At 34.8% G+C, this 15723-nt stretch overlaps 1 protein-coding gene across 2 annotated transcripts in view; it reads right to left on the bottom strand.

Moving 5' to 3' along the window:
* The window catches only part of LOC127637909 (FYVE, RhoGEF and PH domain-containing protein 6-like), a 35124-nt gene that overhangs the window by 4795 nt on the left and 14606 nt on the right, over positions 1 to 15723 (bottom strand). For both annotated transcript variants that reach the window (XM_052119155.1, XM_052119156.1), the window contains exons 6-19: positions 14268 to 14419; positions 13704 to 13860; positions 13407 to 13494; positions 12007 to 12057; positions 11398 to 11456; positions 11227 to 11298; positions 9439 to 9507; positions 8985 to 9068; positions 8442 to 8521; positions 8044 to 8146; positions 7797 to 7943; positions 3146 to 3254; positions 2891 to 2988; positions 2554 to 2682 (exon numbers count right to left, since the gene is read on the bottom strand). In XM_052119155.1, the coding sequence (XP_051975115.1) occupies positions 2554 to 2682; positions 2891 to 2988; positions 3146 to 3254; positions 7797 to 7943; positions 8044 to 8146; positions 8442 to 8521; positions 8985 to 9068; positions 9439 to 9507; positions 11227 to 11298; positions 11398 to 11456; positions 12007 to 12057; positions 13407 to 13494; positions 13704 to 13860; positions 14268 to 14419 (1398 nt within the window). The remainder of the gene's footprint in view (positions 1 to 2553; positions 2683 to 2890; positions 2989 to 3145; positions 3255 to 7796; positions 7944 to 8043; positions 8147 to 8441; positions 8522 to 8984; positions 9069 to 9438; positions 9508 to 11226; positions 11299 to 11397; positions 11457 to 12006; positions 12058 to 13406; positions 13495 to 13703; positions 13861 to 14267; positions 14420 to 15723) is intronic.

The raw sequence follows: 15723 nt of genomic DNA, 5'->3' as shown, positions 1-15723 counted from the left end.
GAAAACTGTAACTCAAAACTCCCTAGTCTATTAAGACCATTTATTGAAACTAAGCTGGAAAAACGGCTCATTCCAAAATCCCTGAATATCTGAGGCCAGAAACCCAAATACATTAACACATGACTCCCTACATTTACACATTAATGATGCCTATTTTGTGTAAAGAAACTTGGTCCACCCAGTCAGATTAAGGTAAAGATACTAGTTTTCCTAAATACCAGATGAACTAATGATAATATAAAGTTAAATGTGGGAAAATCCACCAAAACAAACAAACAATTAAACATTTTACATTAAAATGTATTTATTTGTAAGGGTCAGAGAGAGGGTGGAAAATGGTGCAAAAACCTTGACTAACTGGAACTCAAGGAAGAAAAAAAAATAGCATGAGTAAAACTTTATAATAACTACACAGTATAAAATATTTACAAATCATTAGTTTATAGTTAATTAAGTAAACAACTTAGTAAACAACTGTTAACCATACCTAACTAATATATTTAATTTGAAGCAAACCAGCAGTAAAGAAGTGTTTAACAATTCTAATTTTCTAAAGTGAGAACATTAAGTTATAAAGCCGTAATTAATAAATAAATTATTTATACATTTTATGCTTAGTTAAATAAATATTCTGGGTGCAAAACAACTTAAGCTCAATTGAAATCATTTGTTGCATAATTACGAAATTAAGTTTCTTAAAAAAATAAAATAGAGAAGAAATTCTGGGTAACAGTGCAGCACTTACAATGGAAGTCAATGGAGCCAATCATAAACATTCCCACATGGTTTCAAAAGTATAGCCAAAACACATGAACAATATGCATGTTAATATGATTTTAGTGTGATAAAATAGCTTACTAATCTTTCCTGTGTAAAGTTATATCAAATTATATTATTAACCAAATAAACTTAGTTGCCTTGACAATGAAATGCTATAAAACGTAAAACCCTAAAATGACTGTAAAAACTATGATTTAAACTATTTTACTGCTCAAATAAAACACGAGTTTAACAAAATAATTCATGTAAGTGCTTTTATAAAATTATAAACTTCAAATTTCTGCTTTAAACTCTCCAAAATCTGCCCCATTCACTTCCATTATCCAATTAATATACAGTGGTAAGGAAAAGTATGTGAACCCTTTGGAATTACCTGCATTTATGTATAAATTTGCCTTAAAATCTAGTTTGATCTTCTTAGTAACATTAATGTAAAGGGTTAGTAAAAATAATCTGTTTTAACTAATCATACAAATTATTGAATTGTTCTTGTACATATTGAATACATCATTCAAACATTCACAATGTAGGTTGGAAAAAGTATGTGAACCCCTAGGCTAATGATGACAACAAAAGCTAATTAGTCAGCAAACCTGGCATTCAATTAATTAAATGAGATTGGATGTGTGGGTTAGAGCTACTTTGACTTATAAAAAGCACTCAAACATTTTGAGTTTTCTATTTGAAAGAAGAATCTGCTGATGTGGACCATGCCTCGCAAAAAAGAGATCTCAGAAGAACTACGATCATGAATGGTTGCCTTGCATAAAGCTGGAAAGGGTTACAAAGACATCTCGAAGAACTTAGATATTCATCTGTCCACAGTTACACAAACTGTCTATAAATATAGATGATTAAGTACTGTGGCTACTCTCCCTAAAAGTGGCCATTGGAATTGGACAGTTGAATAACTCTTCGAGATAACTTTGTAACCCTTTCCAATTTTTTGCAAAGCAACAATTGTACGTCTTCTGAAATCTCTTTCTTGCCAGGCATGGTCCATGCCAGTAAATGCTTGTGAATAGCAAGCTAAAAATGTTTGAGTGCTTTTTATAAGTCAAAGTAGATTTAACCCACACTTCCAATCTAGTTTCATTAATTTGATGCCAGGTTTGCCAACTCCTGACTTCTGTCATCATTAGCCTAGGGATTCACATACTTTTTCCACAGCACTTTTAAAGTTTAATGGGATGTGCTCTGTAAAGACACAAAATATTATAATTTTTCATGTGTTGTTAGCTATATTTGTGACTTTAATGAAGATGAGATCAATTTTATGCAGAAAACTAGCAAATTCCAAAGGGTTAACATACTTTTTCTTGCCACTGTAAATGGCTCAGTTTTGCAGACAAACCGGTTTCACTGCAGCAAGCTGTGAGAATTTATTCTCTGAAACCCACCTCCACTTCAGTTCCTACAGTCTAGATCTGCTACATGGGGATTCTACGTATGTCTATTTGTGCAACAGATTGTCCTACGTAATCGTTGCAGCATGTTTTGCATTTTGTCTAATTGTGCAGCAGCAGCAGCATGTCCACATGCTTAACTCATTATGTCTGTGTATTTTCTAGCAGCAGCAGCGTAGCAGATCTAATCCACCAAGACCAATATCCTATCAATATGTCACACTCACATGCTAAATCTTTCCAAAAGTTGTCATGACTGAACTAAACTATTTTTTACAAATACTTTATACTGTGTAGTTATTATAAAGTGTTACCAATGTATGATATGACTCCTATGATTTGCTGCATTTACAGTATGTATTCTTACCTCGCTGGCACCATAAGTGTACAGAACTTTATTCATGATGACAAACCAGAACCGTTTCCACTGTTTCCTGTTGCCTTTTGTCCTCTCCAAGTAGCCACTCATAGATGACCCATCTGTGTTAGCTGAAACCTAAAATGAATAAATAAAAGATCTGTTAAATGAGATTTGGGTTAACAGTAAAGATCTAGTAAGCAGTGATTGACTGTGAAATGAAAAACCCTGTTTACACCTGGTAGTAATATGGGTCTTAAAGCATCTCCATTGATCATGATTACATACACACTATCAGGTGTAAACAGGTCCAAAGACAGCTTATTGTTGATTGTTTGATCGTCACCTCTTTCAGGGCAGCTGGTATTCTTTTCTGCTTTCTAAAGGGAAATGCAGGGGATTTGCCAGTAGGTGATAGAGGTGTACTACTGGGTGATTGTTCACCTATTTTAAATACAGAGGCACACATCAACACAAAAATGAATACAAATCCATATAAAAAAAAATTATGTATATTAAAATTTATACAAATCCACAAATTGAAGTAAATAGATAAATGTGTGTTTTAAATGCAGGTGTATAAATATTTTGTGTGGTAAACCTGAACTGTTCTGCTGCAGAATAGGCAAGCACAGATCACACACTCGAGCAAGCTGATTCTTCAGGTATTTCAACGGATGTTTGTTGGTTGAGCAGGCCTGACACACGACCTAGACGCCAAGAGAAAAGAATGGATGTCTGCACAATAACAGTGAATATTGTGATTTTTGAATGAATTAACCCTCTATCTTAAAGTGATAATTCACCTAAAAATTAAAATTCTCTCATCATTTACTCACCCTCATGCCATTTCAGATGTGTATGACTTACTTTCTTCTGTGGAACACAAACAAAGATTTATAGAAGAATATTTCAGCTCTGTAGGCCATACAATGCAAGAGCATGGTGACAAGAACTTTGAAGGTCCAAAAATCATATAAAAGGCAGCATAAAAGTGATTCATAAGACTCCAGAGGTCAAATCTATATCTTCAAAAGTGATGTGTTAGTTGTGGGTCAGAAACAGATCAATATTTCAGTTCTCTTTTGTTTTTGGTGATTCAGATTCTTTGTGCATATTCTTTGTGCATATCGCCACCTATTGGCAGGGACAAGAATTTATATTAAAAAAGGACTTGACCTGTTTCTCACACTTATATATTTTCTGAAGAAATGGATTTAACTACTGGAGTTGTATGGACTTCCATTGTTTGGACCCAAAGAGCTGAAATATTCTTCTAAAAATCTTCATTTGTGTTCTGCAGAAGAAAGCAAGTCATACACATCTGGGATGACATGAGGGTAAGTAAATGAGAGAATTAACATTTTTGGGTGAACTATCCCTTTAATTACGGCATTTCAAATGGGAGTTGATCAATGATTTGATTTGAGCGTAAATAACTTGAAGAAATGTTCTGGGTTAAGCGTCTTTACTCATTGAGCTACCCAGGCCCTCGCAAGAAGTCAATGAGTGAGTATTTCAGTAAAGTAATTTATGTTGAGTCATAAAAGCCTTTATTGTAAAAGATTGTGTTGATAATTAGGTTTATAGTGCATTTTCAACATGTTGACCACTAAATTCAGCGTGGTAGTCTGACCATCTCTCCTCTCCTCTCACTTCGGCAGCAGCAGCACGGAGCTCCGCACTCACAGCTTTCATGCCCAGTTAAAACTATAACCTGAAAATGGGGAATTGCTGCCTTTGGGGGCTGTATGAGGAGGTAGGTTTTTTAAACTGTTCAGAGACCAGTTTCCTTTAGAATTCCATTCATCCAGAAACACTGTCGTTTAAACCATTAACTGATTATGTAGCTGCCTACGTTTTCGGATGCAGTGTAAAACAGCCCTAATAAAAGTGTAACTCCAATCCTGTCGTCCTTATATTGATAATAGGGTTGAAGCGGTATACCGGTTTCACGGTACATCACAGTTTGAAAATTGACGGTTATCATACCGTGTACATTTGCTTATCTACGGTATTGAGAAAAAAATGCAACCGGACGGAGAATCTCACATGCGCATCTCCTCTCCTATTTCCGTCAACTTGCGACACACACACACACACACACACACACACACACACACACACACACACACACACACACACACACACACACACACACACACACACACAGCGGAGAAAATGTCGGAGAAGCAAGGCGAATGCGTGTGAGTTAAAGAAGTGTTTCTCAACTGGTCTATTCGGACTGGGTCGCGGAGAGCAGGGAAAGAACAATGACATGGTTCTCCCATTGAAGATATTTCGCGTGCCGACAAAGTGATCGACTATTTAGGACTGCCGAGGTAGATTTAATGATAATCTCGCAAACAGCTAAAGCAGATTTGGGCAATTTACGGCCCGCGGACTGGATCAGGCCCTCCACATGGTTTAATGTGGCCCGCGGCTCATTTATCGTAAAAGCGTTTTTATTTTTCATTGGATATTTCAGTTAACTTGCATTAGGACCTTACGCGTCTCCACAAGTGTTTAACATGCTCAGGGTTGCCAGATAAGAAACGCAACACCCCAGATTGAGATTTATACTTGCGCAAATTGGAAATATTCCGCCTAATGTTATACTTATTTTGTGCAATATGGCAACCATGCACAAGAGTGTGCTTTTTCTATCTCTCACTTTCCCCCTATTGCTTAAAATTTAGCGATCTGTAGTGCAATATTCTGCTAAAGGAAAAGTGTTATATGGATACTCTGTGTCCATTCTTCAGGCTGCTTGTGATGTTTGGTGCTACTAATTTTGCTGGTAAACCTTCTCAGTGATTAAATTAAATATAACAATAGATCTCGGCATCATTGACACACGGAGGGGTAATCATTGACATGCGAGCAAAAGCAAGCCAGAGATGAATATGTATTTGTATTTTTTATTTGTGCAATTTAGAAACGTTGAAGTCCCTTCGCACCTGTATGTTAATCTAACTCTTGCAGTAATCATTTATCATATTCATGCAGTTGTGTTATTCAGTTGTGCTGAAAGTCAATCCATCGAGGAGACTCGCATCATGGTTCTTTTAGCATGTAAATGGGTGAAGTTTTAGGAAAAAAAAACAAGTAAACTCGCCCGCTTTGCGACAACCATGAAAAGTTCTATACATTTTTTTTTTTTTTATTAAAACAGATGTAGAGAGTGTTATTTGAATCAGAATTTAACAGGGAAGTAGAGTTCGTAAAATAAATGTATAATCTCCGCCTTTATTCCTTTTTTTTAATGCCTGATAGAAAAGTATCTCCATTTGTAGAGCAATACAATACTTAAAACAATAGCAGAATAGTCCCATTAGTCATAGATACACTTCAGAAAATTGAGTACACAACTATTTCTGGGCTTAAAAGATACAAAAACCAAATTGTGGCAGGGCGGAGGGCGGGGCCGGGCCGTGATCATACACACCCGGTCCCTTATCAGTGTAACGTAGTTCAATGGAAAGGAGGCGAGAACCGGCGGAATCTCTCTGTCCTGCACAATCCTCCGCAGTCAGCCTTTATCCCTCTTGGAGGCTTGATTAGTCTGATAAGGGACCAGGTGTGTATGATCACAACCCGACCCCGCCCTCCGCCCTGCCACACAAATCAATGCAGAACATCGTATCTCAAAAGCAATACAATGTGCCCCCTATGCACTACTTACAGCCTGATGTCGCCCCTTTACCAAAATAGTTTAAAATATTAATAATTACATACCATCACCTTTACAAATTTGTTTCAGGATTTTACATGAGCAAAAGAAACTGTTATATTTTGACAAAATTTTATTGTTTCATATGAAATAATCGGTAGAATCTATTAGACCTCATTTTATATCAACAGTGGCAGTTGTAGTTAAAGTTTCAAGATGTGTTTCAGCTAGTGCTTATTTTTCATAAATACATTAATTTATTATTATTATTATTATTATTATTACTATTATTTAAGACTAGCTACACTGACCTAACCATGATAATGAGGAGCCTATCCTTCTGTGTAATATGTGTATAAATATGTAATATTAGGTAACAAACGGGATAATAATGGGCTCATATAAGTAAATATGCTCTTCAATTTTTAAAAGGGGGAGAGAAAACGTACTGTAGATTTTGTTGTTGACATCATCAACAAAAATAATGTCACTTGAGGCATGTCCTTGTACTTCAAAACCATGAACAAATCTATGCAACATAAAAGGAAATGCGACCCAGGATACATTAAATACTGGTTATGTTTAATCTATGGTAGGTCGACACTTGATTTCGATGTAAAATCTGTCCTGAAGATTCTCAAACCAGTTGAGAACCACTGAGATAAAGTTACAGACAGGAGCAGTATATGTTAACTGTTAATAATCATAGGACATTACTTCAAAAGCTCACACAGCTGATGTTATTTTTCATTTAGTAGTTCATTTAACATGCTATGCTAACATGTAAATAAACATGCTTTAGTTATATAACATGTTATAGTTACATTATATTTTTTATCATGTTTATAATTCTGTTTATTATAATTCTGTTTGCTTTCTTAACTATTCTATTTATTTTATTTTCAAAAGGGAGATTTTTTTTACACATACTTCAATTAAATAAATGGTTTCAAGTTTCAATTATAATAAAGTGTTAGCTCAAAATAAATAAATAATCTTTCTGTTTTCACTGATAATAGTAATAGTGTAATACCGTATACCGTGATATTTTCTGAGACGGTTATCATACCGTGAAAATCTCATACCATTGCAACCCTAATTGATAAAATAAAAAAAATGCAAAACAGCAAATATCACAGTTACAGTGAGGCGCTTACAGTGGAAGTGAATGGGGCCAATACATAAACATTAAAATACACACTGTTTGAAAAGTTTAAACAACATTATACATGTTAACATGATTTTAGTGTGATGCAATGGTTTATTAACCTTATGAGGGTAAAGTTTTATCTAATATTACAACTTTGTTGTCATGACGACAACGCCACAAAACCCGTCAGCGATTTTATTATATATTATTATATTTTATTAGACTCAAATCATGTAGAACAGATATTTTATCAGACTAAAATTATGTTAACTTCTATAATGTTACGGTTTGTGGCTCAATTTGGGAAAGAGTGTGTATTTTAATGTTTACAGATTGGCCCCCATTCAGTTCCATTGTAAATACTGCACTGTTTTTTGAACTTGTGGTGAACTTTTCGTTTAACGACTGAATCGTGCAAGATTTTCTTACCTTCCCACAGGCTCTGCAATGGTGTCTTCTCCAGGTTAGGGTGAACTCACAGGTGCAGATCATACACATAGTGGCCCTTGGGTCTGGGATCCATATTGGGGCTGTGGTTCCCAGTTGGGCCCCGCTATCTGGAACATCTTTGGTTGCCTGCAACAATGTGTAATTAAGCCAGAAGTTGACAAAGAACACTCTAGGCATTGAATATGATTTAAACTGAGGTACAGGTCCTATGAATCCATCATTTTACCATCTCTGGGTTTTTAATTGAGATGAAGGCGGTCTCTTTCTTGGTATAATCTTCTATTGCAGTGGAAATAGCCTGAAGCCACTCATCTCGACATGTAGCTGAGCTTTGACGATGAAATGAGTAATTAGAAATTATATTCTGCTGGTCAAAGTGAAGTTATGAAATGAACACAGTTTTGAACAAAGTGAAGTTGCGATTCTATTATATGAACACAGTAGAAAACTTTCCAAAGAAGGAAACTTAAAATACAATACAATCAACAAAGAACCAAAATCTCACTTTTATTTGAACTAATCTGTTATCAGTTTCTGCTGAATGCATTTATTTTGGGGGATTAAATATACATATTTTAAAGTTGCTCAAGTGTTACTGTAAATGACTGAAGAACCCATTTTTACCTGGCAGACAGGATGAATGACCGTTCAACACTCTCAATGTTAAGCTCGTTCTGATAGCCCTCTTGACTAGGTTTACTGACCTGAGGAAAATACAATAATGTGAAATGCAAAATGGTTCTAAACATTACTTGCATGTTATTATTTGAATAACATTTAATGGCAAAGACAACTACAATAAAAATTGTATTAATTAGAGCAAAACAAAATAAAGAAAAAAGCATCAGATAGAAAATAGCTTAAATAGAAAAGAAAAACAAATGAATACAATATTGATAGAATTAATTATTAACAGTTAATGGCAGTCAACAGCAATAAAAAACTAATATTAATTAGAAAAAAGTATTAATTTTATGAAATAAATTAATCATAATTACTTATTAACAGTTAATGGCAAAAACAACTGTAAAAAAATAGCATTAATTAGAAGAAAGCATTAGATAGAAAATACTTAAAAAAAAATAAATAGAAAAGTATTAAATAGTAAAAGGTTAATTAGTTAGATATTAACATAATTAATGAAAGTAATAAGCAAAATGCACTCACCTTCACCTCAGCCAATGAGAGCATATTGTTTGGTCTAAAATTACCCGATGATACTGGCGTACAGTACAGAAGACTATCATTAAACTGTTAATAAATATAGAAAATAAAAGAAACAAGAAAGACACTTAATCAATGAGAATGTGATTTTAGGTCAGTTATTGATTTTCTGCTTATTAACCTAAGCATACAAAACCTATTAGGTGGTTATAGGTCAACGTGAAATCAAAATGTACTTATGGTCTTATTTGCACAAGAACAAATTATTTTATTTCATAATCCTTAATCTAAGTGTATCAACTTTTTCGGGCTTTGAAATTACTTTTCTGCTGACGTAAAGAAGGCTGCATAAGCAGGAAAAAATGTATTATTCAAAAACATCATAGCATACTTTTCACAATCCAATCAAAACCAAAAGGATTACATTTACATGTATGAATTTAGCATTGTCACTTACCAAAAAGAACATTCCTGGCTGCATCAATTTCCTGGAAAGCTTCATCAAGATTCCTTCCTTTAACAACACCTAGGGACGAATACATCAAGATAGTTCTAAAGGACTCACTGTTGCAAATTATTTAATTACTTAATTACAGTGGCAAGAAAAATTATGTGAACCCTTTTGAATTATCTGTTTTTTTGCTTTAATTGCTCATAAAATGTGATCTGATTTTCATTAAAGTCACAAGAATAGACAAACACAATGTGCTTAAGCTAAAAAAACACACAAACAATTATAATCTTTCATGTCTTTACTGAACACATCCCATTAAACTTTCCCAGTGCTGTAGAAAAGTGAATCCATATGCTAAAGACAACACAAAAAACTAATTAGGGTCAAGAGTTAGCAAACCTGGCATCCAATTCATGAAACGAGATTGGAGGTGTGGGTTAGAGCTAAAAAGCACTCAAACATTTTGAGTTTGCTATTCACAAGAAGAATCTGCTGATGTGGACCATGTCTTGCAAAAAAAAAAAAAAAAGAGAGATTTCAGAAGACCTACAATCAAGAATTGTCGCTTTGAATAAAGCTAGAAAGGGTTACAAAGTTATCTTGAAGAGCTTAGATATTCATCTGTCCACAGTTAGACACATTTTCAATAAATTATTTAGTACTGTGGCTACTCTCTCTAGAAGTGGCCGTCCAGCCAAAACGACTCAAAGAGCACACCACAAAATGCTCAATGAGGTAAAAAAGAACCCTAGAGTGACTGATAAAGACTTGAAGGAATCATTAGTACTGGTTAAAATCTCTTTTCATGAGTCTACTATAAAGAAAACATTAACAGGCATGGTGTCCATGGCAGGACACCATGAAGGAAGCGCTGCATTCCAACAAATACATTGCTGCATGCCAGAAATTTGCCAAAAACCACCTCGACACTCCACATCGCTACTGGAAAGGTTTTATTTGGACTGATGAAACTATGGCTGAATTGTTTGGAAAGAACAAGCAGCTCTACATATGGCATAAAAAGGGCACCGCATACCAACATGAAAACATCATCCTAATGGTGAAGTACGGTGAAGGGAGCATCACGATTTTTGGCTATTTTGCTTCTTCGGGGCCTGGACCACTTGCCATCATAGGGAAAAATTAATTCACAAGTTTATCAAGATATCCTACAGGATAATGTCAGGATGGCTGTGTGTCAGCTGAAGCTCAGTAGAAGTTGGGTGATGCAGCAGGACAATGACCCTAAACATTGATGTAAGTCCAATACAGAATGTCACCTTTTGGAGTGGCCCAGTCAGAGCCCAGACCCGTGGAATGACCTCAAGAGAGAAGCAGTTCTATAGGGAAGAATGGTCCTAAATTCCTTCTCAATGTTGAGGTCTAATCCACAGCTACTGGGAACACTTGGTTGAATTTATTGCTGCCAAAGGAGGATTGACCAGTTATTAAATCTAATGGTTCATTGACTTTTTCCATAGTACTGTGAAAGTTTGATGGGATGTGTTCAATAAAGACATGAAGTATTATAATTGTTTGTGTGTTGTTAGCTTAAGCACATTATGTTTGTCTATACTTGTGACTATGATGAATATGAGATCAAATTTTACGAGCAATTAATGCAGAAAACCAGCTAATACCAAAGGATTCACATACTTTTTCTTGCTACTATAACTTAATTTCTGATTTAAAATTTTTTTTAAGCTACAGATGCCTTTTTTAATGTCATATGCTTGTAGAAAGTTGCTACTGGTTTTGTTATTGCTCCATTCTATTTTTTAAATTACTCACCCTTCCTGGTTGGACAATCACATGATGACCCGTAAGGCGGCACTGTACATCATAAAGCTTCTGGGAATTATCCTTTTTGAAAACAAAATTTCCCATTTCTCAAGATTTAGCAAGAAGGAGCACAGAATATTTACAATTGATTTAGAAATGAAGAATTCGATTCTTTATCACCTCTTGTTTTACGATTTCATTTGCGTGATTGGCCACCTCCTTCACAATCGCTAAAGCAGCTGTAAAGGCAGTATACATTTATGGTCTGATAACTGAAGAATTTATTTTCTATGACCTTTCCAGGCATTTGTGATTACTTGATAAGAATTTAAAAAAAAAAAAAAAATTCAAAATGATTTGTGAATCAGGTCGATTGACTCATTGAACAGATCCAGAGTCGCTAGGGCAAAACATTTGGGGCTCGAGCCTGAATGCTTAAGCCAAATGTATTTTTGTTTGGAACTGTAGTGGAAGTTCTTGAGTTAATGTTGGTTATCATTGCTTAATGAGTTGTTACTTCAGAAAGACAGACTGTTGACTGGCTAAAATCGGTTGCATGTTTAAAATTCTTAAAATCTTTTGAGTACGTTGTTTTCAATTAATTGCTAAAGCAGATTGGCAAAACAGTCTGAATCGGTTTGAAATTCCTTCTGAATCATTTGGATGACTCCCGCACAGACTGGATCATTATAAAAAGTTCCATGACTTTTTCAAGCTTGCAAAACACAAGTTTACAATTCACTGATACATCCAGGTTTCCAATGACTATGCCAACCCTGTTATTTTCACCTTCTGCATCTCTGTAGTCTGAAGAATCTTCATCAAGATGGTTCAAATAGGCTGGAAAGGAGGACATATTTTTTTTTAGCACTGAGTATTGATAAAAAGTTTAAAAGGTGCCACATTCAATTTAGCAAAAGTTGACTAATGCAATTACAAAAAAGAAAGAGCTAGAATAATCCATATTTTAAAACAATCTTATGAATTTGCATTAATTCATACATTTTCCACATTTTTGTACAATTAAGCCTGCACAGCTTAACTCAAAAGAAGCAAGAACATGCAGCCCACAAATCAGATTTTGTCTTTAATTTCCTAAATCTGATTATGTGGTTGCTGTGGTTAAAACATGCATTAATGCCAACACGTCTGACTTATGTTACTTTCAAAAAAAGTTTTTTTTGTGTTTACTTTAAACAAACCCTAAGCACTAAACTTTGGAGCATAACTCATCTCACACCAATTGTGCTATTGACATAAACAACACCTCAAATCCTGCGGCAATTACATTTTTTTTCTTTGATGCGTAACTCGTCCTGCACTGTTTGCGCTATGAACATAAGTGATACTTCAAATCCTGCTGCTAATAAATTTTTTTTATTTGGTGCATAGCTAGTCCTGCATTGCTTGCACTATGTACATAAATTATACCTCCGATCCTGCGGCAATAACAATTTTTACTTTGGTGCGTAACTCGTCCTGCACATATCTGATACCTCAAATCCTGCAGCAATTACTATTTCTCACTTTGGCACATAACTCCTCCCGCCCCGTTTGCACTACGTACATATGTAAATGATACCTCAAATCCTGCGGTAATAACTTTTTTTAATTTTGCACGTAACTCGTTTTGCACCGTTTGAGCTACAGACATAAATTATATCTCAAATCCTGTAGCAATAACTATTTCTTACTTTGGCGTGTAACTCGTCCTGCACAGTTCGCGTAACGGACATAAATTATATCTCAAATCCTCGGCAATTACTATTTTTTTTTACATTGGCCTGATAACTTGTCCCATACTGTTTACACTATGGACATAAACAATACCCGCGACTATTGCTATCACTCCCCCCCCCCCAAAAAAATATAAAATTTGTGCCTGATGGATGATAAAACATGCAAAAAAAATCCCTTTTTTTTTTTTTTTACCCATATCCAGTAATCAAATGTTTGGGGAAACTTGAGGGAGGACTTTCTTGACTTAAGCCAGTAACAACCACCTAGAAACAACATAATAACCACCCAGAACACCATAGCACGTGCATAGCAACATGCTAAAAACCTCTCAGAACAACTTAGCAACACCGTAACTACACCCTAGCATTGTATTCGACTTTTGCACAGGTAAGCACCAATAACTACGTCTTAGACTATGTAAAAAAGATTTTATGATGAAGAATCCTCACCAGTTAGGAGGAGTTGATATTGTGGAATTCTTTGGATAGGTTTTAGCATGTAATGTGTCACTGCCAGGTTAGCACAACACGGATTACTCTGTATCAAGGAGAAAGTGAGGAAGAAAAGGAGAAAAAGAGAAACAGCAAGAGACCCCCGTGGGGAATTTGCAGTCAGTACTTTTAAAGAACGTAAAAGAAAAGCAAACAAACTATCCACATCAAAACAAAGGCAATCAACCACACAAACTCGAGCAACTAGGTTACTAGACACTGAACCGACAAAACAGGTTGGAGTGGTTTTATTACCTCAAATTCACGGACAACTTTGGCAAACGCTGCATTCTTCCGGCAATGCTCTTCAAGAAGAGCAACATTCTTTTCAAACTCACGTATGTAAGTGGAGTACATTTTAAGATAAGGCCCTTTCTTCACAAATATGTCTGCTATACCACAGTTCTCATTCCTGTTTAGACAAGGAAAATGTATCAAAGCCTTGAGTTATTTATAGGTATCTATAGTATATATAGTTATTTCTTGTGAATCAACTGATTTTGAAAATGACACACTTGGCATTCCTATATGTAGGGTTTACCATAGCAAAATGGAAATGCCAGTTTGGAAATGGTTTTGCAAATGAATCCCAAAGAGTTTAAGCATATTTTCTAGCTTAGTCACTACGCGTCATACAGGTAGTTGTCTACAGTCTAGGTGTTTTGATTTCCACCTTGAAGTTTTCTACACATGCAAGGTATGCAAGTTTGAATAAAGCTCAAGTCACCAAGATGTGACACTACATTGTTGGCTATAAATACAAAGGCATGCATTATTGTTGTTTTCTAATGATTGTAGATGTTGGTGAATTTGCATTACCAGCGAGCGATCCGTTCTTCCAGCTCTTTCAACAGGTCGTAATTGAGCTCGTACAGCTGAGGCAAAGAACACAAGATCTGGTTCAAAACTCGCTCATCAATCACAGCTTTTCCTGCCTGACATGAGGCTTTCAGTACAGCGTCACGAAAGTCCTGCAAAGCAGACGTTAAGTAAAGTAGATCATGAGGATAGATGTTGTCACAGCTATTACAATTGCCCTTAGTTTTTTTGGTGTACCCTCCGTTTTTGTAACTTTTTAAACAGGATAACTTGTTTCATTTGAAATTTGTCTCACAGAATTTACTAAAATGTTCGCTATGCCATTTCTTCTGGATATTATTGAATAAAAAACAAAAGACAACTTGTATGATCTCGAATTCATTTTTTTATTATTTAAATGCCAAACTTCTTACGGATTCTACAAGGGGTATATTAACATATTAGCACAACTCTTGCTATTGCTGTCCAACACTGACTGCAAATGCATTCATATATTTGGATAAACATTTTGCTGGTAAGTATGAGAAGCAGATAAATCACAAGAATCAGATTTACAAAGAGCCCATGTGACTGTGATTTACTCACATATCAGGAAACACGAGCATAAGCAGGGCTTTACATGGCACGTTATGTAATGGCTCTAACTTAACGTGACTGTGTTTAAATCAGTTATCCCTTGTGTTGTGTTCATTTTTGCTAACACCTTTTGTGTTCCATGTCAAAAATGTTTGGCCCACTAAGATGGGTAATAAATCTCTCATATGCATATATTATCCCAAGATATTGCATTAGATCTTTTTAATCAGCGTCTTTTTTAAGAAACTGTGATCGGTTTTGTACTTCTTTTTTGAACATATACATACATATATATTATATATATACATACACATATACATATATATATATATATATATATATATATTTATTTATTTTTTTTTTTTAAATAATTTTATTGATAGAAGGATTCAGTAAACTGAGCATAGGAGGGAACAACTCCCTGCAGAAATATTTTTAAATAATAATAATGTAATAAATTAATAACTACTTGCTTAATCCTAACAAAATAAGTGTCATTTTAAAGCGTAGAATCTAGAATTTACAATGCATATATCTGATCCTACCTATTCTTAAAGAATGCTTTATAATTTGCTGAAGAATTAGAATGGGAATGTACTCATAATTTGCAAATTTGTTATCACAACAATTATATTCAGATAAAGCTGAGATAGCCATGTGTTATATATCGTTGGAAAGGTCTCAATTATTCAAATTAAACGAGCAAATTGTTCCACTCAGAGACTGACATATAACTATAATAAACAGGAATGTCTTTTTGTCACATTTGTTCACATTTACTTTCTGAAACATACATATAACATAGACATTGGCATACCGTAACAGCAGACTATCCCGATTCTAATGAGCTCAAACACAATAAGTACATCTTGAAATATTC

This window comes from Xyrauchen texanus, chromosome 46, assembly GCF_025860055.1.
Source record: "Xyrauchen texanus isolate HMW12.3.18 chromosome 46, RBS_HiC_50CHRs, whole genome shotgun sequence".
NCBI lineage: Eukaryota > Metazoa > Chordata > Actinopteri > Cypriniformes > Catostomidae > Xyrauchen > Xyrauchen texanus.
Note: the sequence above shows the minus strand (reverse complement) of the source record. Positions and strands in the feature narration are given on the sequence as shown.